Source organism: Eulemur rufifrons, chromosome 28 (assembly GCF_041146395.1).
Source record: "Eulemur rufifrons isolate Redbay chromosome 28, OSU_ERuf_1, whole genome shotgun sequence".
NCBI classification, from domain to species: Eukaryota; Metazoa; Chordata; class Mammalia; order Primates; family Lemuridae; genus Eulemur; species Eulemur rufifrons.
Window position 1 is genome coordinate 54,959,954 of NC_091010.1, and position 27,681 is coordinate 54,987,634.

The window sequence follows — 27,681 nt, forward strand, 5'->3', positions numbered from 1 at the left end:
AGAGACGCTCCGAGGCGGCGGCAGAGGCAGAGCAACGGGGTCGGGGCCGGCAGACCGGGGACCTGGGCGAGCGGCGGCGGTGGCCCGAGGGGTCAGTACGGGTGGACGCGGCTCGCACGCTCGGGAAGACTGCGCCCTTTCCCCTATCCCCCGTCTCTCCTCGAAGGCAGCCGCACGTTGGGAGGGGGAGGGGGCGTGAGGCCGCGGCCGGGTCAGGTCCGGGCCTGTGGGGCGGGGGTCTGGCCTCCGCCTCACAGCCCCGCAGGTCCAGCCGCACCCGCCCCAACGCCCGGGACTGCGGGGAGCCCGCCTGGGTTCCCTCGTGCTGGGCCCGGTCCAGAGCGCGGAGGCGCGGGCCCGCCCCCTCCCGGCGCCCCGACCCCACTTCGCGGGGCACGCGAGGCGCTCGCCGGCGAGGGGCTCTTCCTCGCCCCATCCCCCCAGGCAGAGGTTTAATTTGGGGGGCGAGAGTTGTGAGGTGTGTTTCCGGCGGGACTGAAATCCTGTGGAAACGTTTGCGCTCTCCCCGCTCCCCTGGCCCCCTGGAGTCTCCTGAGGAGGCGGTCCCCGGCCCGGCATTTGCAGACCCAGGCCCTGGTCGCCCGGGGGTCCCGGCCTGCGCGGGCTGCGGGAGAGCAGGCCCGGCCGCTGTGGGTTGGGCCCACGCGCGCGCCGCGGGCGCTGGGAGGCGGACGCCGGCCCGCCACCCCGCCACCCCGCCACCCCGGCCCTGCGCGAACTTCGCCGCGCCCCTCCCCCGGGGAAGGGTCTCTTTCTCACTTTACGTAAAATACAATCTCCCGGAGAAAACAAAGACAGGAAGGGAGCCCCCTTTCTGTGAAACGCGTGCTGTGTCCGCTGCGTTTGTCAGTTTGGTGCTGTTGCGTACGTGGAAGGTTTTCTGCAAGAGCTTCAAAACTGTCTGCAGACGTCAATATCGCCCATGTCCCCCATGCCCTTGTGAGAACTGGCTACGTAGCCAGCAACTGCGGAGTGTCGACAGATGATTAAAACTATTAAAAATGCAGCTAGGGGTGTGTGTGTTGGGGGTGGGGGGAGGCTACTGCCTGTTTTTTAACTTGTATTTTTACTGTTAATTTTTATAATTTTGGCATTCTTAATGTAAGCCTTTTTGGGAAACCATATGCTTTTTTTTAAAAAAAGATACCACTGATGATATGTTGTAAATTTACTTATTGGTGTTTATGCCCTTTAATACCCTTCATTATCGGTTTCTCGAATTCCTTAATATCTCCGCAGACATCTGAATTATAATTGGTTTTTCTATAGTGCTAACGTGAAAGGAAAAATAATTGTTGGGACTGCAAAAACAAATGCCTCTTGGATATTTTTTGTAGTGCTCACTTTTACATTATTGTGGTAGAATGCTTTTAGCTGATTTTAAGTTGCTAATTAGCAGTGATTGTAGCCCAGGAATGAATCCAGGGAATTTTCTAGTTAACCAGTGGTCTAAACTTGGCTCCCCAAAATGTCGGAGTAATTTATGAGGTATTTCTCAGGAAATAGATTTTGGCCAGGGTGGGAGACTCGCTCTTTTAGGGAACATCTTGGCAATTGAATACTTCTGATTGTATGTTTCTGTGTAACATACTGGAGGAAACAATATTTAATTTCAGCCATCATTTTTTTCTAACATGTATATGTATTTTTCTTATTGGAAATTAATGTTTTATAAAGCTTAGTATGAAGGAACTGGGGTTTAGATTTTTTTTTGCGCTTTACATTTTCTTGTTTGAGGCAAGAATCTTAAGGATTCTTAAATGGGGGGGAGAACCTACTACTATGAAGAGAGTGAGAACATGGAACATATCTTTATCCTTCTCTAAACTCTTTTAAAACATCTTTGTTACTATCAAGTGTGACTTGAGTTCTTGATGGGGTTATCATTGCCTAAAGAGATATGAGACCATTTTTTTGTTATGATTACTTAATAAATTAACTAAGTTAAGTTATAGATGATAGTCATTACCTGATAATTTTCTTTGCCTGACTGAATGTCTTCTGTTTAATAGTTTAAAATAATTACTGCTTTTAGTGTTTGGAAAGTACTGGGTTCTAGTCCTGGTTTTTCTACTGAGCAGCTGTCTCTCCTTGGACAGATCACCTACCGTTTCTGAATTTAATTGTGTGCAAAGTGGAATACCTACCTCAAGATTGTCCTGTAAGGTACATGAAATAATACATGTGAAAGTCTTTGTGAATTATAAAGGGCATTATAAACATCAGTTGTAATAATTTCATTCCTTTTATTAGCTAGGTTCTGCAGAAAATATTCTCTCAAAGATTATACTTTCATCAAGAATGAAAAAGACTTTTTAATGTAACTCTAGTTTAAAATACACACACATCATGTGACATAATCCCTTTCCTGTAACAAGTGATTCATACACTGAACTGAGACAGAATGTAGCATTTTCAGCCTTGAAATACACTAAATGTTTAGATTCTTAAACTATTTTTGTTCATATATCTGTGTGAATCTCTATATACATATTTTTAAGATTTTTTTCCTAAATCCAGAGTTGGTGGGAATTATGATATTGACAAGTGATTATATAGACTCACATGTCAGTTTACTCTGAATAGAATTAGAGACTGAGCTCACCATTTTCTTAACTTCTGATGCAATATGATAGCATCTTCTTAGTCTTAAGGACTATGCCATATTAAGCTCATAATTTTACCATAAGGTGTATTTGTTTTTGTTTCACAAAATAATACCGTTTTTTGGAGAAAAGGGCCATAAACTTATGTTAACAAAAAATAGTGTATGTTGAGGAATTTAGAAGTCACTTTCACCTTTGAGTCCCAGGTATGTCGTTGTTATCCTAAAATGACATTTAACAGTAGGTTATATTATATGAAAAAAAGTGCTTTTCTGTAATTTATTAGGCATTTTCACTAATCTGTGTATTTTATTTTTATTTTTTTGTGGTGGAGTCTTGCTGTGTTGCCCAGGCTGGTCTTGAACTCCAGCCTCTTGGGTAGTTGGGACTACCACTGGGCCCAGCTTAATTTGTGAGTTTTGTATTTCAGAGGAAGAGCACAGTATTAGCAACATGATTGTAAATGACTAGAAGAGTTACGTCCAACCTATATGACTTACACAGATATGCACTTAAGTACTCTAAACCACTATCTAAAAAATATTTCCAGAGAGATTTGGAAATTTTAGTTGGTTATGCCTTCCAGGTAATATATTTTTTGAAAATGATTTTGATAGTCTTTCTTTCAAATTACATTGGATCTGTGTCACCAATTGTCCAAAAGGTAACTGATTTCATCAAAGCCTTCCAGCACTAATAATTTTTAAGGCAATTTGAGACTGAGATCTAAAATACTGAGATGCTGTGTCATTGTACTTAATTCCTTTCTAAAATAGGTCAGAATTTTTTAAAAAGTGAATTTTTCAGATTATGAAAATAATACACTCATTATAGAACACACTGATTAAAATTTTCCCCATATATCTTAGTAGAATAATTATAGAGACCTAGGAAATGAAGTGGCAGGTATGGCTGTCTTCAGATATGCTGTAGTGTGAAAATAGCGCAATCTTGTGATATTCTTGATTAACCAAAACTATGTTTGTATTTTGGAGTAGTTCTCATAATTCATTGGTAGAGAACTATACACCAGTATTAATGTTCCTATATATGTATATCAGATTAATTTTGAGGCTTAGTGTTCCTAAAAGATGGGGGTGTGTGTGTGGGTATTTCTTTAATATGAAATAAAAATATATAGCAAATTTTTAATTCCAGTTAAAGGAGTGCTTTGGCACATACTGGAATTTGGGTTTTTTGGACTCATATAAATTTGTCAAAAAGATTGTAACCAAATGTTAATTAGGGTAAGTTGTCTTTGAAAAGTAAAGTGAACTTTTTAAAAATGGAATTAAGTGGTTTTTTTTAATAATGTGCTTAAGTAAATTGAGTTTAGCTTAATCATATCAGTTTAGAAGATGCTGAAGCTTTTTTTCTTTTTAAAAAAATAGGTTCTAAAGGAAGACTTTCATTTGGTTATTTGTTTAATCAGTGCAAGTGAAATTAAGGAACAATGGATGTAGAAAATGAGCAGATACTGAATGTAAACCCTACAGGTAAGTAATAATATCTTGGACCTTGACTGTCTTGTCAGCAAGCTTCAGGGCATTCCTTAGTTTATGAAAGCATGATTGTAAAACTATCTTTACTTTAAATACTATCTTATTGATGCCATAAAACAACTGGTTATATTATTTTTAAAATCAAGTTTGTGATTCTTATTTTCATGGAAATTCATCACACCTTTTATTTTTCTGCCTATCCTTTCACATTCTATACATCCTTATTCACTATTTATAATAAAGTATATAGTGCAGAATGAAGAATAATAGTGAACTTATTAATATTCTCACATGGGCTAGTGGTTTCTACAATATAAATTATTATTGGCATCTTTGCTATCTTTCCTAATAATTTATGTATTTTAAATTACCTATGGTATTTTCTCTAATTTCCCACGGTGCTTCAGTAGTACAATATCATCATAAAAATGAACATGGTTTTGTGGAATAGATGATCAACAATGTTGAGTAACTTAGGACAGCTTAAAATGTATTTATAGCTTTAGAATAGTCTCCCCAAAGAGTTAATTAGGATTGTACAATATTTGAATATTGAGAACATGTCATAGTGGTATATTTTTAGGTAATTCTTTTCTTTATAATTTTATTAATATTGAAAACTCTATTTTCTGTAATTTTAAATTTGTTTCATAAATACTACAGTTTTATTTCTTCAATGATTTTAATTCATTATTGTGTACAACGTACAGTTTTCTTTGAACACTTTGAGGTTGAAACTTTGCCATTTTCTATTTACAGACCTGATTTAAAGTATGCTAGAAAATTATATATTTTTCAACTATTATAATAATTGCTACATAATTAATAATTATTTCTGTGTTGCTATACACAGTAGCTGTATGAACACTTGTGTTTTTAGGGTTATAAGTGGATAATTTGTCCCATCTTAATTGAGATGGGGATGGTAATAATACACCTTAAGAATATGGCTGGGCACAGTGGCTCACACCTGCAGTCTTAGCACTTCGGGAGGCCTGGATTTCGAGACCAGCCTGAGCAACATAGGGAGACTCAGTCTCTATAAAAAAAATATAAAACTTAGCTGGGCATGGTGGCATGCACCTGTATGCCCAGCTACTCAGGAAGCTGAGGCAAGAGATCACTTGAGCCCAGGTGTCTGAGGCTGCGGTGAGCTATCATGATGCCCCTGCACTCAAGCCTTGACACCAGAGTGAGACTTTACCTCCAAAAACAACGAAAAGAATGCATTTTACATGTAGGTAATTGCTGCTTTTGTGTGCTGTCCAGTATAACAGTAACCACTAGCCATGTGTAGTTGTTGAATAAGTGAAATGTGGCTAGTTTGAATTGAGATGAAGGTGAAAGACCTCAACTTTTTATATGGATTGTATGTTCAAATGATATTATGGTTATATTAGATTAAATATATTAAAATTAATTTTACTGTTTCTTTTTACTTTTTAACGTAGCTACTGGAAAATTTAAAATGTCACCACATTGTATTTTTGTTAGATAGCACAGCTCTAAGATTTATGCTTTTGTTTTTTGACTACAGTTAAGACCTAGTTCTAACCCTGTTCTTGATGCCTCTACCCTGTACTGTCTTAAAATAAAAGACTGTTCTTCAATACTTGGATAGGCCTTAAACAAGACCCTCTTTGCAGTGAATTCTTCCATAGCAAATAGTTTAAGTCAGGCAGACTAGTGTACTAATTCTAGCTTCTCCGTTTACCAGCTTTGCTACTTTGAGGAAGTAGGTTATTTACTCTGACCTTCATTCAGTTTCCTCATGTATAAAATTAGGGTATAAATACCCTCTGTATAGATTTTTTATAAAATATTATAATGTGTATGTGTCAAGCCTGTGAAGCACATATTAGGTATATAATACATGAAAATGTGCTAATATTGTTATTCTAATTATACCACTTATTGGACATCAGTAATTGAAAATGTGATTGTTTGGTACTGCGGTCATATAAATTGGAGTGGATACTATTGAGATGTCAGAGAATTCAGAGAGGGAATTTATTACACAGTAGAAAACAATTTTGAAGTCACTATATTCTGTGTTCAGGTTTTTTTTATCCTTTTAATTTTGGGTTTTCTCAAAGTCAGATCAATAGTGGTTATGGTATTCTAAAACTTAGGTGAATATGAATAGCAAAATATAAAAAAGCAATTGATATAAACAGGTTAAACATGCTAAGGTCAGATATATAAATTACGCTATGAGAGAATGAATGCTTGCTGCAGACACACAAACATATTTGAAAGGATATTAAAATAGCTGAAAGAAAAGAAAATTATGGGAAATAATTTTGATATGTTTAGATAGAATAATACTCCAAGGGACAGTTTAAAACATTTTATTATACTTTTGAGTCTTTTATCTTCTGGATCAGTTTTGTGGTTTACATTAATGATAAAATGAAAGCACTGTATTACAGGTAGATGTTTAATGTTTTTCTCAACTACTTACTCTTACATGAAAACAACATCTAATTTGCCTGATCTCTGGTCTGTCTCCTTCCCTTAATCTTTTCCTTATTTCTCTTTACATTCATTCCCTTGTTCATTTTATCTGCCTTTAGCTGTCAACACGCTGTTGTATTCTAGTTTTGTGTTTTCTGTAATTACAGTCATATGAAATTGAAAATGTGGGGTTTGAATCCTGGTCACAATCATTTCTAGCAATGTAACTTTTCTATGAAATACCTTCCTTCTGTAAAATGAGGATAAACAACTTCTTTATAGAGCTTTGTGAGGCTTATAGACTGTGTATGTAAAGTGCCTAGCATAGAACCTGTTATCTCATGGGTACCAGGTAGTATAGAACCTAGTATCTAATAGGTAACAATAGTACTACTGGTAATGACAAAAGAAGCAGTAGTAATACTACTACTGCTAAGACTACAATTTACTAGCACTACTAGTTTAGCTATAGTGGTGTTCCCAAAGACACCCTCCTGACGCTGGCTTCTCACCGGTCCAAAAACTTTTAACTTTTTTCACTCTTTTTTTTTTTTTTTGAGACAGAGTCTCACTCTGTTGCCCAGGCTAGAGTGAGTGCCGTGGCGTCAGCCTAGCTCACAGCAACCTCAAACTCCTGAGCTCAAGGGATCCTCCTGTCTCAGCCTCCCGAGTAGCTGGGACTACAGGCATGGGCCACCATGCCCGGCTAATTTTTTCTATATATATTTTTAGCTGTCTATATAATTTCTTTCTATTTTTAGTAGAGATGGGGTCTCGCTCTTGCTCAGGCTGGTCTCGAACTCCTGAGCTCAAACGATCCGCCCACCTCGGCCTCCCAGAGTGCTAGGATTACAGGTGTGAGCCACCGCGCCCGGCCTTCACTCTTTTTTAATCCCAAATCTATTCTGCTTAAAAGCCCCTTGTCTTTAAAAGTGTCACATCATTATTTACTCCATGTTTACTATCCTTGCCTTTTTCCAGTTAGCTTGTGACTGAATTACTGCAGCATTTTCTTAGCTGGTCTCCCACTTTATACTTTTTCTTTTGTCTGATACATTCTGTATTCCTCTGCCAAACTAATCCCCCATCTCCTATTTGTGATATCAAATATGACTATTTGAGTGTGGGAGTACAGTGATTCTGGTTAAGTATACAGGCACAAGATCATAAAGGACCCTAAGTTACAAGGTAAAGAGTTTACACTTTATTTTGGCATAATGAGAATATCTTTAAAGGGTTTTCAGTGAGGACATGTTTTAGAAAATCAGTCTCCATTTGATTTGAAGAATAGATTGAAGACTGAAGGCAGAGGAGACTACTTTTGAGACTAATGTGATAATTTGGCTCTACTTAGTGTTTTTGTTTGTTTAAAACAAAACATTCCTAACTTCCTAAGTATATAACATTCCTAAGTATAAAACTTTTAAGTATAAAATTTCCTAACTTTTATACTTTTTGTCAGAATTATAAAGGTTTTAACACATCTGTGCTTTTTTAGGTTGATTAAAATTTTTGGTTTCAGCATGTCTTAAAACATGTTAAAACCCATGTACATATACCTGACATGTGATAATTATATTATTTAAAGTCATTTGAGTGATTCATTTCTGACTTTAGTTAATGAACAAAACTCTGCCCCAGTAGTAACTAATTTAGTAGCCTTTCTGACTTAAAAAGTTTTCAGAGCAAAGCCAAGTGTCTCCACGTGATCTCTGTGGACATTTGAATTGACAGTGTGAAGGGTACTTTGTTAGGTGCTAGGGATACAAAGAAGTACAGTCTGGTCAGGGTTTCTTCTTTGAGGCTTATGACTTAGTTCAAAAAGAAAGACTATATAGAAAGAAATAAAAGAGATTTCTATGATGAGTTAAATGAACGGTATGTGAGCATTAGTGTTACTGTGGTGAGAGTTGTTAGGGAAGTTTTCATGGAGGGATTAAGACTTGGGCTGTATCCTAAAGGATTTTGATAACCACACGAGAAACAAGGATGACATTCTAAATAGGGGGACCATTGGGAACTCTAGCTATGTTGATCTCTTTTAGGGTACGATGTACCAATCAATGCTAAATAGGCTGGAAAAGATTTTCAGAAAGTGATAAGTAATATGAGTCAAGTTTGGGGAGATGAATTAGGATTTTGAGATGATAGGTTTTCTTGAAAGTAAGCTTTATTTTGAAGGCAGTGAAGCATCAGCAGTTCAGCTCAAGAAACATGTGAGATCACCTATTTGCCACATACCTTTCAGGCTCTTTTGGATTACTAATATTTCCTAAGTATTTATAATTGATCATGGGATGTTTGGCAAGTCATTTAAATACCTTGGCCTTTTTCCTTATCTGTATACAAGTTTCCTTATCTTTTTTATTTATTTATTTATTTATTTATTTTTTTTTTTTGAGACAGAGTCTCACTCTGTTGCCCAGGCTAGAGTGAGTGCCGTGGCGTCAGCCTAGCTCACAGCAACCTCAAACTCCTGAGCTCAAGCGATCCTCCTGTCTCAGCCTCCCGAGTAGCTGGGACTACAGGCATGCACCACCATGCCCGGCTAATTTTTTTTTTTTTTTTCCTATAGTTTTAGCTGTCCATATAATTTCTTTCTATTTTTAGTAGAGATGGGGTCTCGCTCTTGCTCAGGCTGGTCTCGAACTCCTGAGCTCAAACGATCCGCCCACCTCGGCCTCCCAGAGTGCTAGGATTACAGGCGTGAGCCACCGCGCCCGGCCACAAGTTTCCTTATCTGTATACATGTTATTAAATATAATAATTAATTGCCTTACTTGTAGGTAAAGGATAAAATGTCCAGCACAGTGCTTGATAAATAATAGTAGGCAGTCTGTAAATACTAGTTTATCTCCTCAAGATCTTTTATCTTTTCTTCAGATCCCCAATTGCTTAACTCTCTTAGCTCACAAAAATCTAAAGGTTTTATATTTGGTCTTGATATTAACGTAGACTTTATGATCTAAACAATAGGATAACATGGTTCTTTCAGTAAACTTTGTTCATTAATACTCATTCCTTAGTTTACTTTCCTTGATAATGTAAGAAGTAATCCTATTTAATTATCATTTATTAGATTGAACTCTATGAAATTGCCAATATGTGACTGTTATTGACCTACAAAAATGGTAAATTCATATGTGATTCAGCATAATCTAGCTTATGACTATACCTATGTAACGGTAGATACTTAACTTAGAATTTTCTTTCATTTTCTCTTTAAGATCCTGATAATTTAAGTGACTCTCTCTTTTCTGGTGATGAAGAAAATGCTGGGACTGAGGAAATAAAGAATGAAATAAATGGAAATTGGATTTCAGCATCCTCCATTAATGAAGCTAAAATTAATGCCAAGGCAAAAAGGCGACTACGGAAAAACTCATCCCGAGATTCTGGCAGAGGCGATTCGGTCAGTGATAATGGAGGCGAAGCCCTTAGAAGTGGAGTAACTGTGCCAACCAGTCCTAAGGGAAGGTTGCTAGATAGGCGATCCAGATCTGGGAAAGGAAGGGGACTACCAAAGAAAGGTTGGTATTTACCATGTCCAAAAAGACAGAAAAAAACAAGTTGAAACAAATGGGGAAAACATTGTCTGGTTTTTGTACTATGATTTCCTTGTTCTAGGAATGAGAGAAATTTAAACAATGATAATACAAGGTTTTACAGTTTATGTTTTTACTTAGTAATAATTTGAGGACCATCCCACTTTTTCTTTAGGTTGATCCTTTCTTTTTTGTTTGAGTAGATTTAGTTTTCTTGAACAGAACTTACTTTTGGCTCCAGCAAAATATACACTGATGGTTTTCACAGTTATGAATTGTGCATGTACTCTCTACCTTTGTTTGAAAGAAATAGTCAGAAATTTATCCTACCTTTTATCTAATGAATGTAATATACCCATTGTTAAGAATAATAAATATAAATTTGATTGGTAATGTCCGGATCAGAATTTTAATTTTTTCATAGAGTTGGTCCCTTGTTTCTCCAGCTTTATTTATTTTGGGTTTTGGAATGCATTGGTCTGTTTCACAGCTTTATCTCCAGCACCTGAAGTAGTGACTGGCGCATGGTAGACACTTAAATATTTGTTGAATAAGGGGTCTGTCAGCTTCTGTTTGTAGTAGGATTTTGATACAATTTGGAGATTTCACCAGCTTCTGAATGGTGGGAACTTCAATTTATAGCCTAGGCTTCTTGCAGAATGATTTTGTGATCTATCAGAAATTATTTTTGTTGAATGGCTCTACAATCATTGTTTGTATCAAAATGGAACCTGGCTACCAGGTTTTGTTTTGTTTTGATGGCAAGGATTATACCTTGTACAAAATAAGAACTTCCAAAAAAAGAAACGTTCGTGACATTGTAAGTGTTCTTTAAAAAATAATATATTGGTCTTTATTAAAACATTTCAGTAAATTTATGTAGAAAGGCAACTTTGAAAGTTGGAATTATTAAACTTCTGTTGGTTGGTTTGTACATAGAAGTAGAATGTTCAGTGCTGTTAATGCTTAAAAAGCAATTAGTTATTTGGGACATACTACAAGTTGTAAAGTATAGTTTAACGTGTAGTTTTGTATCTAAAGACTACTGCATTTGACTTTAAAACATTTGAGGGTGGTCACTGTGTTTCTTTGTTAAATATTAATAATTTTTCCCTTGTTGAGTTTTTTCTTTTCTTTTTTTTTTTTTTTAAAGACATTGTCTCACTCTGTTGCCCAGGCTAGAGTGCAGTGGCTTAATTATAGCTCACTGCAATCTCAAACTCCTGGGCTCAAGGAATCCTCCTGCTTCAGCTTCTGTAGTAGCTAAAAGTATAGGCATGTGCAACAGTGCCTGGCTGATGTTTTAATCTTTTGTAGAGACAGTGTCTTGCTGTGTTGCCTAGGATGGTCTAGAACTCCTGGCCTTAAGTGATCCTTCTGCCTCAGCCTCCCAAGACACGTGATTACAGGTGTGAACCACCATGCCCAGCCCCCCTTGTTGAGTTTTCTATGTACATTTTACTGGCTCAACATATTTATTTTTGTTTTGGTTCCAAGAAATGTCAAGTAAAATTTCTATCTCAGCTGCAATATCATCTCTGTATAGAGGTCCTCAATATAGCTATTTTTTGGCTTTTTTATTTATTTTTACTTTTAAAGCATCTGCCTTTTTGGTTTTTAACTTTGTGAGCTATTTGAACTTAAGGTTTTGGAGATAAATTATAAAATGTACACAGTCTAATCATTATTGAAAAAGCGGTTTGAATAAAAAGGAGATTGCTGGGGGAAAAAACTAGAAAAAGCAAGCATAGAAATTAATGTACCTTTTTTAGCTGTTTAACATCTGAGCACTTAAAAGTATTTCGGATTTCAATTAAAATTTATTAACTTTATGCTTTTTCCTTTCTCAATTCTAAACTTTTTCAGGTGGTGCAGGAGGCAAAGGTGTTTGGGGTACACCTGGACAGGTGTATGATGTAGAGGAGGTGGATGTGAAAGATCCTAACTATGATGATGACCAGGTATCAGTGTTTTATTTTTTTCGTATTTATTCATATAAACTTTTTTGACTTCATGTTTGTAATTTATTCATACTTTTGTCAAATTATATGTATATATATTTATACTCTTTGGCTATCAAATTACATATATATACACAATATAGACCAAAATCATATGTATTCTTTACTTTCAGATTGTAAAGTTCATTTTGGGTTAGGAAACAAAAGTTAACTCATAGCAATGTATGCCTAATTTTCACTTGGTTTTTGAAGTGAGTCAAAAGTAGGTCTTTTAGCCGAGTATGGGGGCATGTGCATGTAGTCCCAGCTACCGAGGAGGCTGAGACAGGAGGATCCCTTAGGCTTGAGGTTGCAGTGAGCTATGGTGATGCCACTGCACTCTATCTGGGGTGACAGAGTGAGACCCTGTCTCAAAAAAAAAAAAAAAAAAGTAGGTCTTTACAAATTCACTTAGTATTATTAAGTTGACCATTTTTCAATAAATTCTGTTGAGTTAATATAGTTTATTTCTCTAGTAATGATAATTGAGAAAAATTTATCTTCTTTTCAATATCATAAGAGTTAATAGATATTAGGTTCCTTTTTAGTATACTGTCTAGAATGGCACCTATATGATAAATTCTGTTTTTGGATCATTTGTGTCTTTTTTCTAGGGACAACTAGGATGTAAATTTTTAATAGATTTTGCAGTGAATTTTTAATATTTTTTAATGTAAATTTAAAAGTAGAGAGAATAGTATAATTAACCTGCTTGTATTCATTTCCCAGGTTTACCAACTTCAATAATTATTAACTCATAGACAGTCTTGTTTCATTCTATACATCCATTTACTCTCCCTCTTGTGTTGCCTCCACACTCCCACCATGTTTTGAATTATTTTGAAGTAAATTACAGATATTATAACATGTTTTTTAAAAAATACTATCTTTGCATAAGATAGGACATGATGATGAGAATTTTAGACAGGAGAATATCAGGGTATATGTTAGGTTGTTTTCATTATGTATTGTTTGTGTGTATGTATTTACCTATTTTAACTAATAGTTGGACATGGAAATATTTCTAAGATAATATGAAAAAATTTAAAACCAGTAGGATTCAAATAGTGTAGAATCTTTACGAAAAATTTATTGGTTTTTTGGGTGTTTGTTGTTAGACTGAAGCCTGTCACAGGTTGCAAATATATAGTAGTCGCCCTTTATCCCTGGTTTCACTTTCTGAGGTTTCAGTTACCTGCAGTCAACTGCATTGCAAAAATATTAAATGGATAACTTCAGAAATAATTCATAAATTTTAAATTGTGTGCCATTCTGAATAGTGTGATGAAATCTCCCAGTGTCCAGCTCCGTACCACCTCATCCTGCCCAGGATGTGAACCATCCTTTTGTCCAGCATATCCACACTGAATATGTGGCTCACTCAATAGTCACTTAGTAGCCTTCTCGGTTATCATATTGAAAAACAGTGCATACAGGGATTGATACTATCTGTGGCTTCAGGCATCCACTGGGGGTCTTGGAACATATCCCCTAGGGATAAGGTGGTACTACATTTCACAGCTTTTTTGCAAGGGAGAGAAGGATGGTCTGGTGATGGACATTAATCTTACTTCTTTTTGAAATTTCAGTTGAGCAGCGCTTTTCCTTAGAGATTTTTCGGTCACTACAACATTGATCTTTGTTATACTTTTATTATAATAATCATGAAGGCTTTGGTTCCTGCTTTTCTTTTTTTTTTTAAAAGTAAAATTTTAATGAAAATACCATACATGATAGGAAGCCATCATAAAACTTTTTGGTCACTGAAGATTGGTTTTATGAGAGAGAGAAAAAAGTAACAATATGTGGGGGTTAGGAGCAAATTATATTTTGCTGTGGTTAGTGGTTCTACTCTGTATATTGGCTTATGGTATTCAGATTTGTGAAAGAGCAGTGACATGTATTCTATTTTTATATATGGTTTTTGTAGCATGTCTTTATCTTGCTCTAAATGAGGATTATTAACCAGTCGAATATAAAATTATACAGCGATTTCTGTTTATCTGAATTTTGTTCTTTGTAACTCTTTCTCCTTCTTCCCCTCACAGGAAAACTGTGTTTATGAAACTGTAGTTTTGCCTTTGGATGAAAGAGCATTTGAGAAGACTTTAACACCAATCATACAGGAATATTTTGAGCATGGAGATACTAATGAAGTTGCGGTAAGTTTAAAGTATAATTTAATTTATATAGGAAAGAAAGGACTGTTTAAGCAAAATATAACTAGAGTGATCTTGGATCACTGAATAAGTTTACACATTTTCTTTTGCATAAACAAATTTCTAAGTAAGAAATGAAATAAAATCTCATTACATTAAAACAGTTGTGATATATTTGGGATCTGATGAGAGCTGTGTGTCATTTCCTTCCATGAAAAATGGCACAACACAATATTTTTATAAATCAACTTTTATAATTATAATATTTGAATTTATAACATCTTTTGTAGTGCATAAAATATAATTTTAGCAATTTCAGGGTATTTATGGACTCTCTGAAACCTCTTCAGGGACCTCAGTTAAGAATATCTAACTTAGTTTCATGTTTTTGATAGTCATTCCAATGTTCAGGATTAGGATAAAATTAATCTTTGTACAAAAAAAACCGCCACCGATATAAAGCTTTGAAAAAGAATGTATACAGAAACCAAGAGAATTGTTTTTGAAGTAAATTTATATGCAAATATTTACTGTGTTAATTATGAATTGTTCATAAAGTAAATCTAGAAGGGTGAAATAAAATTATTGGTCTAGTTATGATTACTGGGTTAAAGTAAAACAATTGTAACTCTTTAGAAAACCTTTAGATTTTCAAAATTCAGACTGGGCAGTCTTGGTTTTTCTGATACTGTGAGGTTTATCTTTGGATTTGTAAGATTTGAATATAAAACAGACATTTGTACAGTGCATACCATGTGGAGGAATTTGTGATAGGTGATTCCTACCCTTCTGAAGCTCAGTCAAGTGAAGGAAATGATATGTAAACAGATTATTAAACTCTGTGAAACACTTTGTTATGAAGGATAAGTTTAAATTCTGTGAGGGCAGAGACTGTTGAAATCTGGGTATCTACTTAGCATAGGACCCATTGTATATTGTGTATCTATTAACTGAGTAGTGGTATGAGCAGAGCGTTATGGAAGCGTAAAGTGGAGAGCAATAGCAGAGGTGATATGGAGCCATCTGAAGGATGCTTAGGAGTTTGCTGGTTAAAATGGTTGAAGAGGGCTTCCCAGGAAAGAGGAATACCATGTGTGAAGGCAATGAGTTGAAGTGTGGTCGAGGAAGATGAAATGGAGTTGGAAGAGACTACTAACAAGGACACCAGTTAGGTGGCTGTGAAAATAGTTGTGGCACTCCCTTAGTGTAGTATACCATGATTTAAAGAGTCTAAGAAAACTTTCATTAAAGAGGAAGGCACTCTGAGTAACTGAGTTACAGTTTAGCCTCTAGGGTCAGATTGCCTGTACTCCACTTTCTGCCTGGCCACTCCAGCTGTATACCCTCAGCCATTACTTAATTTTCCTGTGCTTTGGGCATGATAAGTATGATAATTTAATACTCAAAGGGTTATTTAGAGTATAAAATAAGGTAATATAAATAAAGTGGCTGTTATATGATGCCTTATACATTATAACTGGTCAGTAAGCATTAGCTGCTGCTATTATATTTTTAATAGGAAATTTTAACTTTATTGCAGCATTTAAAACCAATAATGCCATTTAAAAACAGTGGTCGAAGGTCCCATTTTAAACTTTACATGAAAGTATAAAGTAAATTTTTGTTTCAGGAGAAAGCTTTGAATAAAAGCGTATAAATAGCTTAAGATCATGTAAAATGAATTTCTCTACAAATGCTCATAAAACAATATTCCTAGAAATAATAAATAGTAAGGCAGAGTTAACTGCTGACTAACTCTGGATTAGTAATAGCGTGTAGCTTAATGAACTATAGTCATGAGCTACATAACAACGTTATGGTCAAGGATGGACTGCAGATATGAGTGTGGTTCCATGAGATAATAATACCATATTTTACTGTACATTTCTATGTTTAGATATATTTAGGTACGCAGATACTTACCATTGTGTTACAGTTGCCTACAGTATTGAGTACAGTAACATGCTATACAGGTTTGTAGCCTAGGAGCAGTAGGATATGTCATATAGCCTAGGTGTGCAGTAGGCTATACCATCTAGATTTGTGTAAGTACACTCTGATATTCGCACAATGATGGAATTGCCTAAATGACAAGTTTTTCAGAGTATATCCATGTCATTAAGTGATGTATGACTGTTTTAAATGTAATTCACATTTTTGAATTTAGTGATATTCAAGTAGTTAAAGCTTGACAAAGTGGATCAATACCTAATTTATATGCAGAAAAAGGTGTATTTATCCTATATCCCAAAATATGACTACATCTCTGATTATTTCCAAAGAGGGAGAGGTAAAGATAGATGTAGATGAAAGTTTCGTTTTTCAAAAATAAAATTTTGTTAAACTACAAGTTGTCACATACTTAAATTTTTTTAAATCATTTTTTTTTTGAATAGGAAATGCTGAGAGATTTAAATCTTGGTGAAATGAAAAGTGGAGTACCAGTGTTGGCAGTGTCCTTAGCACTGGAGGGGAAGGCTAGTCATAGAGAAATGACATCAAAGCTTCTTTCTGACCTTTGTGGGACAGTAATGAGCACAAATGATGTGGAAAAATCATTTGATAAATTGTTGAAAGATCTACCTGAATTAGCATTGGATACTCCTAGAGCACCACAGGTTTGTATGAGTAGTCTTTTTGTTCATTTCCCCGTCTCCCATTCTGCATTCCCCCCAGTTACACTCCCAATTATAGAAATAATACGTGCTTCTTGGAAATTTTAGTAGATTAAAGGGAAATGCCCCACATTTCCCACTAGAGAAAAATAGCCAACATTTTGTTATATTTTTTCCTAGCTATTCTTCTTGTTTTTTAAACATAGTCTTCATCATATTATAAATTCAGTTTTATAGCCTGCTTTCTCCCCCATGCTTTGTATAGTTTTTAAGCTTTATATATATATATATATATATATATATATACACACACATTTATATATATATATATATATTTTACCATATATATGTTCACTATTGTATGTAGTTAAGCTGCTTTATTAGCTAGGATTTTAAAAAAATGTAGGTTATCATAATTGATTGAATTTGCTTAACCAATGTTTATTATAAAAATAGTCATAAATAAGACTTTCCTTGTGTAGCTTTGAAAATGTGAAATTGTTACTATTCAATTATCAAAGTTAATATCTTTCCCTATGGCCACAAAGTGTATCATCTTATGTATGTACCTCTTAAACGGACCTTATTATTGGGCACTAAAGTTGTTAGTGCTGTGAACATACTTTCAAATAAATATTTCTAAACAATGTTTTTCTCCATAATTTATTTAACTGTCCTTCCATGAACAGTTTTTTTAGAAAACCTAGTCTGTGGTCTTTTTTTTATAAAAGGGACTTCACTTGACCTTAAGTCATTCACTTAACAAATACTTTTGATCATGTACTATATATCAGGCAGTGTGCAAGGTGTTGAGGATTCAGTGGTGAGCAAAACAGATTTGGGCCCCACTCTGATGGCACATAACTTGAAAGTTAAGAGGTGGGAGTGTATGCCAGGCATAACTAACAGCTACTGATTGGTGTTTTTTGGATATTCCAACATTTTATATGTATTGACTGTGTAGTTCAACCAGTCTTCATAATTTATATATTTAGAAATTGTGTCCTATAAAAGTTTATTTTAGGTTTTTTTATATAGGTCTCTTTTTTTCTTGTTACAGTTGGTGGGCCAGTTTATTGCTAGAGCTGTTGGAGATGGAATTTTATGTAATACCTACATTGATAGTTACAAAGGAACTGTAGATTGTGTACAGGCTAGGTAAGTAAATTAATTTTCCTACTTAGAATTTCGTAATGGGGGAATTTCTAGAGGAGGCTATTGAAATGACATTTGCATTAATCAGACATTGTGGGCATCTATTTGTTACTTGTCTGTATTCTCCACTGTTAAAATGGAGAGATTGTTGGCATGATAGGACAGGAGGAGGACAGCACTATAACGCAGAAGTTCTGAGTTATAGCTAACCCATTAATTACTTTCATGTCAAGCCATTCTTGTGTGGGTCTCAGTTTCCTTATTATAAAATGAAAGCATTGAGTATAATATGTTCTTTAAAATCCCTTCAGGTTCTAAAACATTCTGCAGTTATTTAATAGTCTAATAAAGATGGGCAAGATTAACAGAGGAGCCTGATTTACACTTTTATTTTGTGTTTACTGTAGAAATCTTTTAGAAAATGTCTTTTTCACTCTTGTTCTTTGGTATAATTAATTGTAAGCTAAAAAGGTGATATTTGGGAGCTATGCTGTATGATTTTTCTTAACTTCCCAGAGACTTGGACTTAGCATGTCTTAGGTTTTCTCAGGTCTAGATATTAATTTTCTAGGGCTACTTCAGGTCATAGTGCAATGGTGGTCTCCCTGGGTGGGAAGGCATGGATGTAGGTGAAATTATATGTAACATGTTCTTTCTCATTGTAGATCAGTTATCTTTAATATATTTTGATTTTTCTTGAATGAGATATAGAAGTAATAGAGCATGAGAATATTAACATGAGAATCAACTTTTTTTTGCTCCCTACTTTTTATTTGAAAAAGGTTTTTTAGAGCTTTGAATTTTATATTGCTTTTGTTATATGAAAGATTTTAGTGCATATGGGATTTTGTCAGCTTTATCCATAATTTGATAAACTTCAGGCATGTTCAAGTATCAAAATTGAATTTTTTCTTTTTTTGTAGAGCTGCTCTGGATAAGGCTACCGTGCTCCTGAGTATGTCTAAAGGTGGAAAGCGTAAAGATAGTGTGTGGGGCTCTGGAGGTGGCCAGCGATCTGTCAATCACCTTGTTAAAGAGGTAATGATTAGGAATTGTTTTTAACTTAATTTGTATTTTTCCTCCGAGAGAAATAAACTGTGCCTACTAGCTGGTATTTTTATGGACAAAAGTAAATTCAGGCCGGGTGTGGTGGCTCACGCCTGTAATCCTAGCACTCTGGGAGGCCGAGGTGGGCGGATCGTTTGAGCTCAGGAGTTCGAGACCAGCCTGAGCAAGAGCAAGACCCCATCTCTACTAAAAATAGAAAGAAATTATATGGACAGCTAAAAATATATATAGAAAAAATTAGCCGGGCATGGTGGTGCATGCCTGTAGTCCCAGCTACTCGGGAGGCTGAGACAGGAGGATCGCTTGAGCTCAGGAGTTTGAGGTTGCTGTGAGCTCGGCTGACGCCATGGCACTCACTCTAGCCTGGGCAACAGAGTGAGACTCTGTCTCAAAAAAAAAAAAAAGTAAATTCAGTCTTTCAGCTGCAAATGGAAAATTGAATAATCCTTTTATATTTGGCTTTATACCATTTTACTCTAAGTTATATGATAATTATATAATTGTTATTAAATTTTTACTGTTTCTCCAACTTAAAAATGAGACTGTGTTAAGTTAAAAGAGCTTTCTTGAGTAATTATTAATATAAGAAGGCTATGTATGAACTTCAAAGGAATGGCTGAAATCTTTTTCTTATATTAGTATTTAAAATTTTTCAAGTGCTATAGAAATGAGATTTTCTCATTTTGTAGTTATTAAATAAATATCTGTTATATGAGCAATTTGAAACTGGACAGTCTCAGATCATAAGTTATGAATTATGAGCAGTAGAGTTGGATCAAGTGGTACATTTTTTTGAGGAAGTCCACTACCTGTATACATGCTTTAAAAGAAAAAAATGCCAGATTTATTCCCTGTGGATTTTTTTCTGGCTGTACTGTGGTTTTCTATAGCAAGAAACCAAAGAAGTATTTAATCTCCTTATCTGCAGATCTTTAAGAAACGGCATGTAATTAGAAGATTTATAGTTCTTGTGTTTCTGATTATTTATTATAATCTTTTCATGTGACTGTAATTTTTATTTTTAGTAGGTCTTTTAATGAGATGTGTGTGTGTGTGTGTGTGTGTGTGTGTATCTAGTTTAAGTGTTAAGGAGCTCAAAATATAGTTTTAGCCTTGACTATTTTTGTTTTCATATATATTAAAATAGATGAGTCAGTATTTGTAATGTCATGATTGCAATATCTGTTTTTAAAAAATTTCTAGAAAAATTGAGGCATAAAAATAGTCAAAATACGAGGGCAGTTAGACAAGAAAAAGATATAAGAGGCATCCACATTGGAAAGGAGGAGGTAATATTAGTTCTATTCCCAGATGACATGATCTTTATATAGAAATCTGAAAGAATCCACAAAATAACCCGCCAAAACCAAAACCAAACTATTAACTAGTTTGCTAAATGAATTCAGCAAGGTTGCAGGATGCAAAATCAATGTAAAAAATTTAATTCTATATCTGTATGGTAGCAGTGAATGATCTGAAATGAAATTAATTGCCATTCATGAATAGCATCAAAAATAAAATACTTAGGGATAAATTTAACAAAAGAAATGCAAGTCTTGTACACTGAAAACTGCAAAGCATTGTTGAAGGAAATTAAAGACGACTTAAACAGAAAAATATTCCCATGTTTATGGATTAGAAGACTTAATATTGTCAAGATGGTAATACTGCTCAAAATTAATATTTTGAGAAACTGCTAAACTGTTTTATGGTATGTGAATTATCCCTCAATAAAAAAAACAGACAAGATAAAAATTGAAATAAAACTACCAATATGAGTTTGAGGTAGACATTATTTGGATATTCATATACACAAAAGGAAAGATTGAGTCAAAGAAGACTTTTAGAAATGTATACATGTATTTGTAATTTATTATTCTCAAAAATGTATGGAACCCATGGGGAACATTTTAAATGCTTTTTAAAGTTACATAGCAAATCTTAAAACTAATATAATTTAAATAACAAATACCGTCATGTGCCACATTAACAATTTTTGGTTAACAGTGGACTGTATTGGACCATGGTGGTCTTTTAAGATTATCAATGGAGCTGAAAAATTGCTGTTGCCTAGTGATGATGTAGCCATCATAATGTCATAGCACAATTACTTTATTTTATTTTTTTTTAAATAAATTTAGTGTAGCCTAAGCATACATTGTTTATAAAGTCTGTAGTAGTGTACAGTCCTAGGCCTTCACATTCACTCACCACTTACTGTCTCAGCTAGAGCAACTGCTAGTCCTTCATGCTCAATTCATAGTTAAGATTCCTATATAGGTATACCATTTTTTTATATCATTTATACCATTTTTTAGTGTACTTTTTCTGTGTTTAGATATATTTAGATACACAAATACCATTGTGTTCTAATGACCTACAGTATTCAGTACAGAAACATGCTGTATAGGTTTGTAGCCTGGGAGCAGTAGGATATACCATATAGCCTAACTGTACAGTAGGCTATACCATCTAGGTTTGTGTAAGTACATTCTGTGATGTTCGCATGACAGAATCACCTAATGCATTTTTCAGAATGTATCCCCATCATTAAATGACACATGACTGTTTATTAATTTGTAATTATAAAAATACTTTATTCGAATGCTATGCTCTACATATTTACTTTCCTAAAGCATGATAATAGGAATTACTCATCAGGACATATTCTAGCTATTAAATTTTCCTTTACCTTTTATGAAAATACATTGTAGAAGTTGGAAGTAGAAGATACTTAAATAGATTATTTTAATTCAGTCAGCCAGTACTCACTGAGTGCCATCTAGATACAAAGGTGATTTTAAGAGGCAGTATACATAGGGAAGAACATTTCTAGTTGAAGCTCTTTGCTGAAAAACTTTTCCCACTTTTTCTCTAGAGCCATAGATGTTATTATATACATTTGAGCAGGGGAGTCAAGACTTGTCTTTTTAGCTGCAACTGGAAGCTAAATTAGTGATGAACATTTTAGATGATGGGTTTCAAATCCTTAGTTGTAGAGAAAAGAGAACCCATATGAAAGTCTTTGCCCTGTCTAGTAATGCCCCATTATCATCTCTCATTTTTTGGCTTCCAGTGTTCTCAATATTCAGATCATCCTGACAGAAGTGAAATATTTCATACCGTTTTTAAAATTCATATTGAGACTTTGAGTTAGGGCCCTCTAGTGGTATTTATAATCCTTTGTTTTCAAGAGGGAGCACTAAAGCATTGTGATCATAACCCAGGCCACAGACATTATAAACCTACTACTCTTAGATTTCAGTGATTATTTAGGCACACTGAAGTGTTGTACTTGCTTCATAATTATGGACCATTTAAAAATTGAGAATTTATTTTTTAATTATGAAAAAATTGTTATAGTACATGTCAAGTCTATATGTTCTTAGACAGCTGTTTGTGATCTGCTGTTTCATCCTTGTAATACATTGAAATGAGGGTAAATAATCCTTTAGGCAAACACAGTTTTTTTAAAAATCAGGAATTCTAACACATCTCAACTTTTAAATCTAATAGATTGATATGCTGCTGAAAGAATATTTACTGTCTGGAGACATATCTGAAGCTGAACATTGCCTTAAGGAACTGGAAGTACCTCATTTTCACCATGAGCTTGTATATGAAGTAAGATTACCTTGCTATACCAAAGAGAATTATTAAGTGTTCCTTTTTGTACCACAGTGACTTAATGCTTCTTTAATAACATGTATATGTTTTTCTTGTTAAAAAATATTAAGGAAGAAAGTGGTTTTTAAATTTTCATGATTATAAAATCATATAATAATTACAAATTAGAGAAAAGGCATCTGGTACATTTTAGGAGCAGTTTCCTCATGAATTAAAGACCAAAAATTCATTCATTCATTCATTCAATTTTTAGGCTATTGTAATGGTTTTAGAATCAACTGGAGAAAATACATTCAAGATGATTTTGGATTTATTAAAATCCCTTTGGAAGTCTTCTACCATTACTATAGACCAAATGAAAAGAGTAAGTTTAACATTATTTTGAACAACTTTTAGGCTAATATATGATTGAATAAAGAATGACAGTTTCTATAAGTTTAAAATTATGCCTGTAAGTTTTGTTTGTTTTTTTAGTGGTAGTATTTGAGGTTTGAACCTCTTGCAACCATTTCTTTGAAAGTAACTTCACTGGGTTTTTACCTATTTTTAAAAATGCAATTGTGTATTCTACCTGAAGGATTCAGTTTCTAATATATAATAATTTGTATTTTGTATCTAGAGAAATGTGAACCTTTAGCAAATTATACTTGAAAGTACTTTTCCTACTTAAAATTGTATGTATTGTTGAAGTGTTAGTGAGGTTCGTATTTTATTTGGCTTGCATTTTTTTAAAAGGTAGTAAATGTAGAAAACAAGATGGGGAAGGAATTTGCTCAACATCTAATGTCTGCTTGCAGCTCTTTGAGAGAACAGTTTTAAAGAAAACATTCTCTCACAAAGCTACTTTGTGTACTTTTCAAGGTTCAAATCTAACTTCAGTTTAACCACATGAACATTTGGCTTAAATATAGATTGATGACATAGTGATGGGTTGTTTTATGGCATGTATTTTATATGGGCTAACAATTGTGTATATAATTTCATTGTTTTAGGGTTATGAGAGAATTTATAATGAAATTCCGGACATTAATCTGGATGTCCCACATTCATATTCTGTGCTCGAGCGATTTGTAGAAGAATGTTTTCAGGCTGGAATAATTTCCAAACAACTCAGAGATCTTTGTCCTTCAAGGTACATTATTTAAATATTACTTTCTCGGCCGGGCGCGGTGGCTCACGCCTGTAATCCTAGCACTCTGGGAGGCCGAGGCGGGTGGATTGCTCAAGGTCAGGAGGTCGAGACCAGCCTGAGCGAGACCCCGTCTCTACTAAAAATAGAAACACATTATATGGACACCTAAAAATCTATATAGAAAAAATTAGCCGGGCATAGTGGCGCATGCCTGTAGTCCCAGCTACTCGGGAGGCTGAGGCAGTAGGATCGCTTGAGCCCAGGAGTTTGAGGTTGCTGTGAGCTAAGCTGACGCCACGGCACTCACTCTAGCCTGGGCAACAAAGTGAGACTCTGTCTCAACAAAAAAAAAAAAAAAAAAAAAAAAAAAAAAAAAAAAAAAAAAAAATAAATATTACTTTCTCAATATAAAATACTGGATGAGTTGCTGGTGAAGGCTAAAATGGTTTTCTGTTCTAGCTTTGTCAGAAAAATAATAGTATCTTTGTCACTGAAGAGTAAGAATCATCTGTTTTGCCCCTTTGTAAATCTATGCAAGACTACTTCATGAAGTCCCAGTTCATTTGAAGGAAACTAATTTTGTGGAGCAGTTGTTTACCAGGCTTTGTTAATAAGTAGTTTAATTGTTATTTTAAAGTAGGTATTATCACTAATAAGATGAGTGAACTGAGACTTAGGGGAGTGTGATATACCTTTTCTAAGGTCACACGGCTAGAACCTGGTGAGGCCAGGTATGAATCCAGACCTTTTCTGGCTTCAATAATCTAGCCTCTTTTCTGTACTCTGTGGCTTTCTTTGCTTCTTCATAGGAGGGGGAATTGGGGCTAATTGGATCGTATCTCACTAGAAAGTGTGTTTGTGGGTGGGTGGGTGTTTCTTTGGAGGTTTTGTATTTGCACTACTAGGATGTAACTCCAGTAGTTAAGTTTGTTGTTGTTAAAATAAATCTAATGATGAAGCTTATAATGTGTGTAAACATTTGTTAATAGCTAAACTTATTGTGTGGGTCAGTTTTATATATGTATTTTGTAATTTTGTACCTGAAAAGATTTCTAAGGTTTGAGTATTAAGTGCCTTGTGAGAATTAAATCTCAGGAAAGTATTTCTTGGTAGGATCCTTTGCTATTTAAAGTTTAGAAGCCATTAAGAGAGAAGAAAAAAAAAATGAGAGATTCAGTTTATGACTTTACTAGAAATGTTTGGAAATGTAGACCTCAGCTTGGTGATGGCACCATTTGTGTACTGATGTGCCAAGTGGTATACAACAGTAAAAAATCAACTTTAGCAGGGCTTCTTGCTATTGACTGCTTCATTCTGTATCTTGGTCTCAAAATATATAATCTGAAGCCTTTATGTTCAAGAAAATGTAGCTGTTTTTCACCTAGCCTTAGTAAGACAAGGGGTCAACACCCTGGCACTGGCTCTTTAAAAATTTTTCAGCCTCTGTTTGAAAGTCTAATTATTTCTATTGTGGCTTTACTCTTAAGGGTCATTTGAGGAACTTTCCATGTATACCATACAGCTTTGACTTTTGTCCTCTACCTTTGTGTTTATTTGGGTGAAGTGCACATTGTGTGGTTTTGCATGCTTGTGCGTGTTGGTCTGGGGGCAGAGAGTAAGGGCTAGTCCTGCCCAAGCTCCATTTCCCACTTACTGCTTTAGGGTACTGGCCAGCTGTTCCACCTGGGCTATTGCCACTATATGTAGCTAGAATGTGGTTACATTACAGAACAGGGCTTCTTGAGTTTGAAATAATAGGAATCCCAAAATAGGGCATAGGCCGGAATTAATTGGATTCTGATTTGTTTTCTCACATTCAAGTTGTGGCTTTTCTATAGCTGATAATAATTTTTAAAAAGTAGTTAAACATGGATATTTTGATAGGTTCCATAGGTCCAGTTTGCATGATTCTAAATTGTGTTAGTGTTTCCTATTTGTCTCACTGTTTAACTTTCAAATAATAATGTGGTAGAAATAAATACTAAATTTCTCCCATCCAAGTACTAACCAGGCCTGACCCTGCTTAGCTTCCAAGATCAGATGAGATCGGGCACATTCAGGGGGTTATGGCATAGGCAAATTTCTAAATAAGATGTTTGCCTTAGTTTTATATTTTAAATTTTTTTACATGACTCCATTTGGATAATGAACTTACTTCAACAGTTAAGCTTTTATTTAAACAAAAACTCAGATTTGCTGTTGATTTAATGTTTTATGCTAAGATGTATAGCAGGAAAATCTTTTTCAAAGGAATCAGAGGCATTCTTTAAAAACAAACAAACAAAAAACCCCCAAAACCCTTCAAAACTTATGTGTAACCAGAAAACACCAAGGTTTTTTTTCAGTGACTGTAGTCAGAATTTGTATCTGTTTTCATACTTTTTTTGTTCTTTTTATTACAGGGGCAGAAAGCGTTTTGTAAGCGAAGGAGATGGAGGTCGTCTTAAACCAGAGAGCTACTGAATATAAGAACTCTTGCAGTCTTAGGTGTTATAAAAATATATATCTGAATTGTAAGAGTTGTTAGCACAGGTTTTTTTTTTTTTTTTTTAGCACTTGTTTTGGGTACAAGGCATTTCTGAAATTTTATAAACTTACATTTAAGGGGAATTTTTAAAGGAAATGTTTTCTTTTATTTGAGGGGGAAAGGAGGAACAGAAAAGTAACCTCTTCTTAAGTGGAATATTCTAATAAGCTACCTTTTGTAAGTGCCATGTTTATGACCTAATCATTCCAAGTTTTGCATTGATGTCTGACTGCCACTCCTTTCTTTCAAGGACAGTGTTTTTTGTAGTAAAATCACTGGTTTATACAAAGCTTTATTTAGGGGGTAAAGTTAAGCTGCTAAAACCCCATGTTGGCTGCTGCTGTTGAAATACTGTGCTTTGGGAGTAAAAAAAAAAAAGTTATTTCTTTGTCTTAAAGAATTTTAAAAAAATGAGTTAGTCATGAGACTTATTCATCTTTCCAGGGAACATATTGATTGGTCTTAAAGACTAGACAGTTAAGTAAATGGTGGCTGGAACATCTATTTTTCTACAAAACTGGAAAAATGAACCTGGTTTGAGAAGAATGTACAACAAAATAAAACATGTGAAGCAGTGTTGATTCTTTATTGGGAGTACTTTCATTTTAGGTCCTCTATAAAACATTTATTTTAGGTCTTCTATAAAACTTGAATTTCACACAGCAAATTTTAAATCATATAAGGACACATTTTTGAACCTAGTGAATTCAAGCTGTGTTCCTCAAAGTTTTTTTCCTTGGAAACTGTTACATCGAAATACAACAGTAAGTTACTTTAAGATTACACTGGGGAAAAATGCATGCACACTTTATTCCCTTGTTTACTGATCTAGAGCTTAATGAAATTTCTAAAATATATATAATACCTTTCATCATTCTTAAAATTCTGTTACCAAATAATGGTTAGTGTTATAAAGAGTTATTCTCCAAAGGCCCAAAGCTTTGCATTTATCCAATATCTGAGAAAATACAATAAATAACAATTATCTAAGGAATGATCACATTTTTAACCTCTTTTACAGAGCCTAATTACTCAGCAAAGCCTCAAGGTCTGTGCTAACTTAAATTGCCTATTATTGACTACAGCAAACCAGCCAAGAATTATATTCTGAATTAACAAAGGTATTCTCAGGAATATACCTATTATAGGTTTAGGTATAGTGTTTTAGAATTAAAACTCCAAGTTTAATGTTCATGTTAATATTTACTGATGGGCTCTTTCCAGCCTGTATTACTTAGGCTTATATAGATAATTATGGTAACCATTT

At 34.8% G+C, this 27,681-nt stretch overlaps 1 protein-coding gene across 3 annotated transcripts; it reads left to right on the forward strand.

Moving 5' to 3' along the window:
• Positions 1-26,989, forward strand: PDCD4 (programmed cell death 4). 3 transcript variants are annotated; one of them, XM_069461036.1, is made up of 12 exons: positions 1-91; positions 4,019-4,123; positions 9,814-10,116; positions 11,998-12,092; positions 14,180-14,293; positions 16,687-16,908; positions 17,966-18,063; positions 18,984-19,098; positions 22,645-22,752; positions 23,009-23,119; positions 23,748-23,887; positions 26,290-26,989. In XM_069461036.1, exons 2-12 carry the CDS (start codon positions 4,081-4,083, stop codon positions 26,348-26,350), a joined length of 1,410 nt encoding a protein of 469 aa, XP_069317137.1. In that variant the 5' UTR covers positions 1-91; positions 4,019-4,080; the 3' UTR covers positions 26,351-26,989. The 3 variants fall into 3 exon arrangements, with proteins under 3 accessions (XP_069317137.1, XP_069317138.1, XP_069317136.1); XM_069461037.1 differs by having other exon boundaries at positions 9,856-10,116; XM_069461035.1 differs by lacking the exon at positions 1-91 and adding an exon at positions 2,094-2,187.
• Positions 26,990-27,681: the final 692 nt, after the last annotated feature.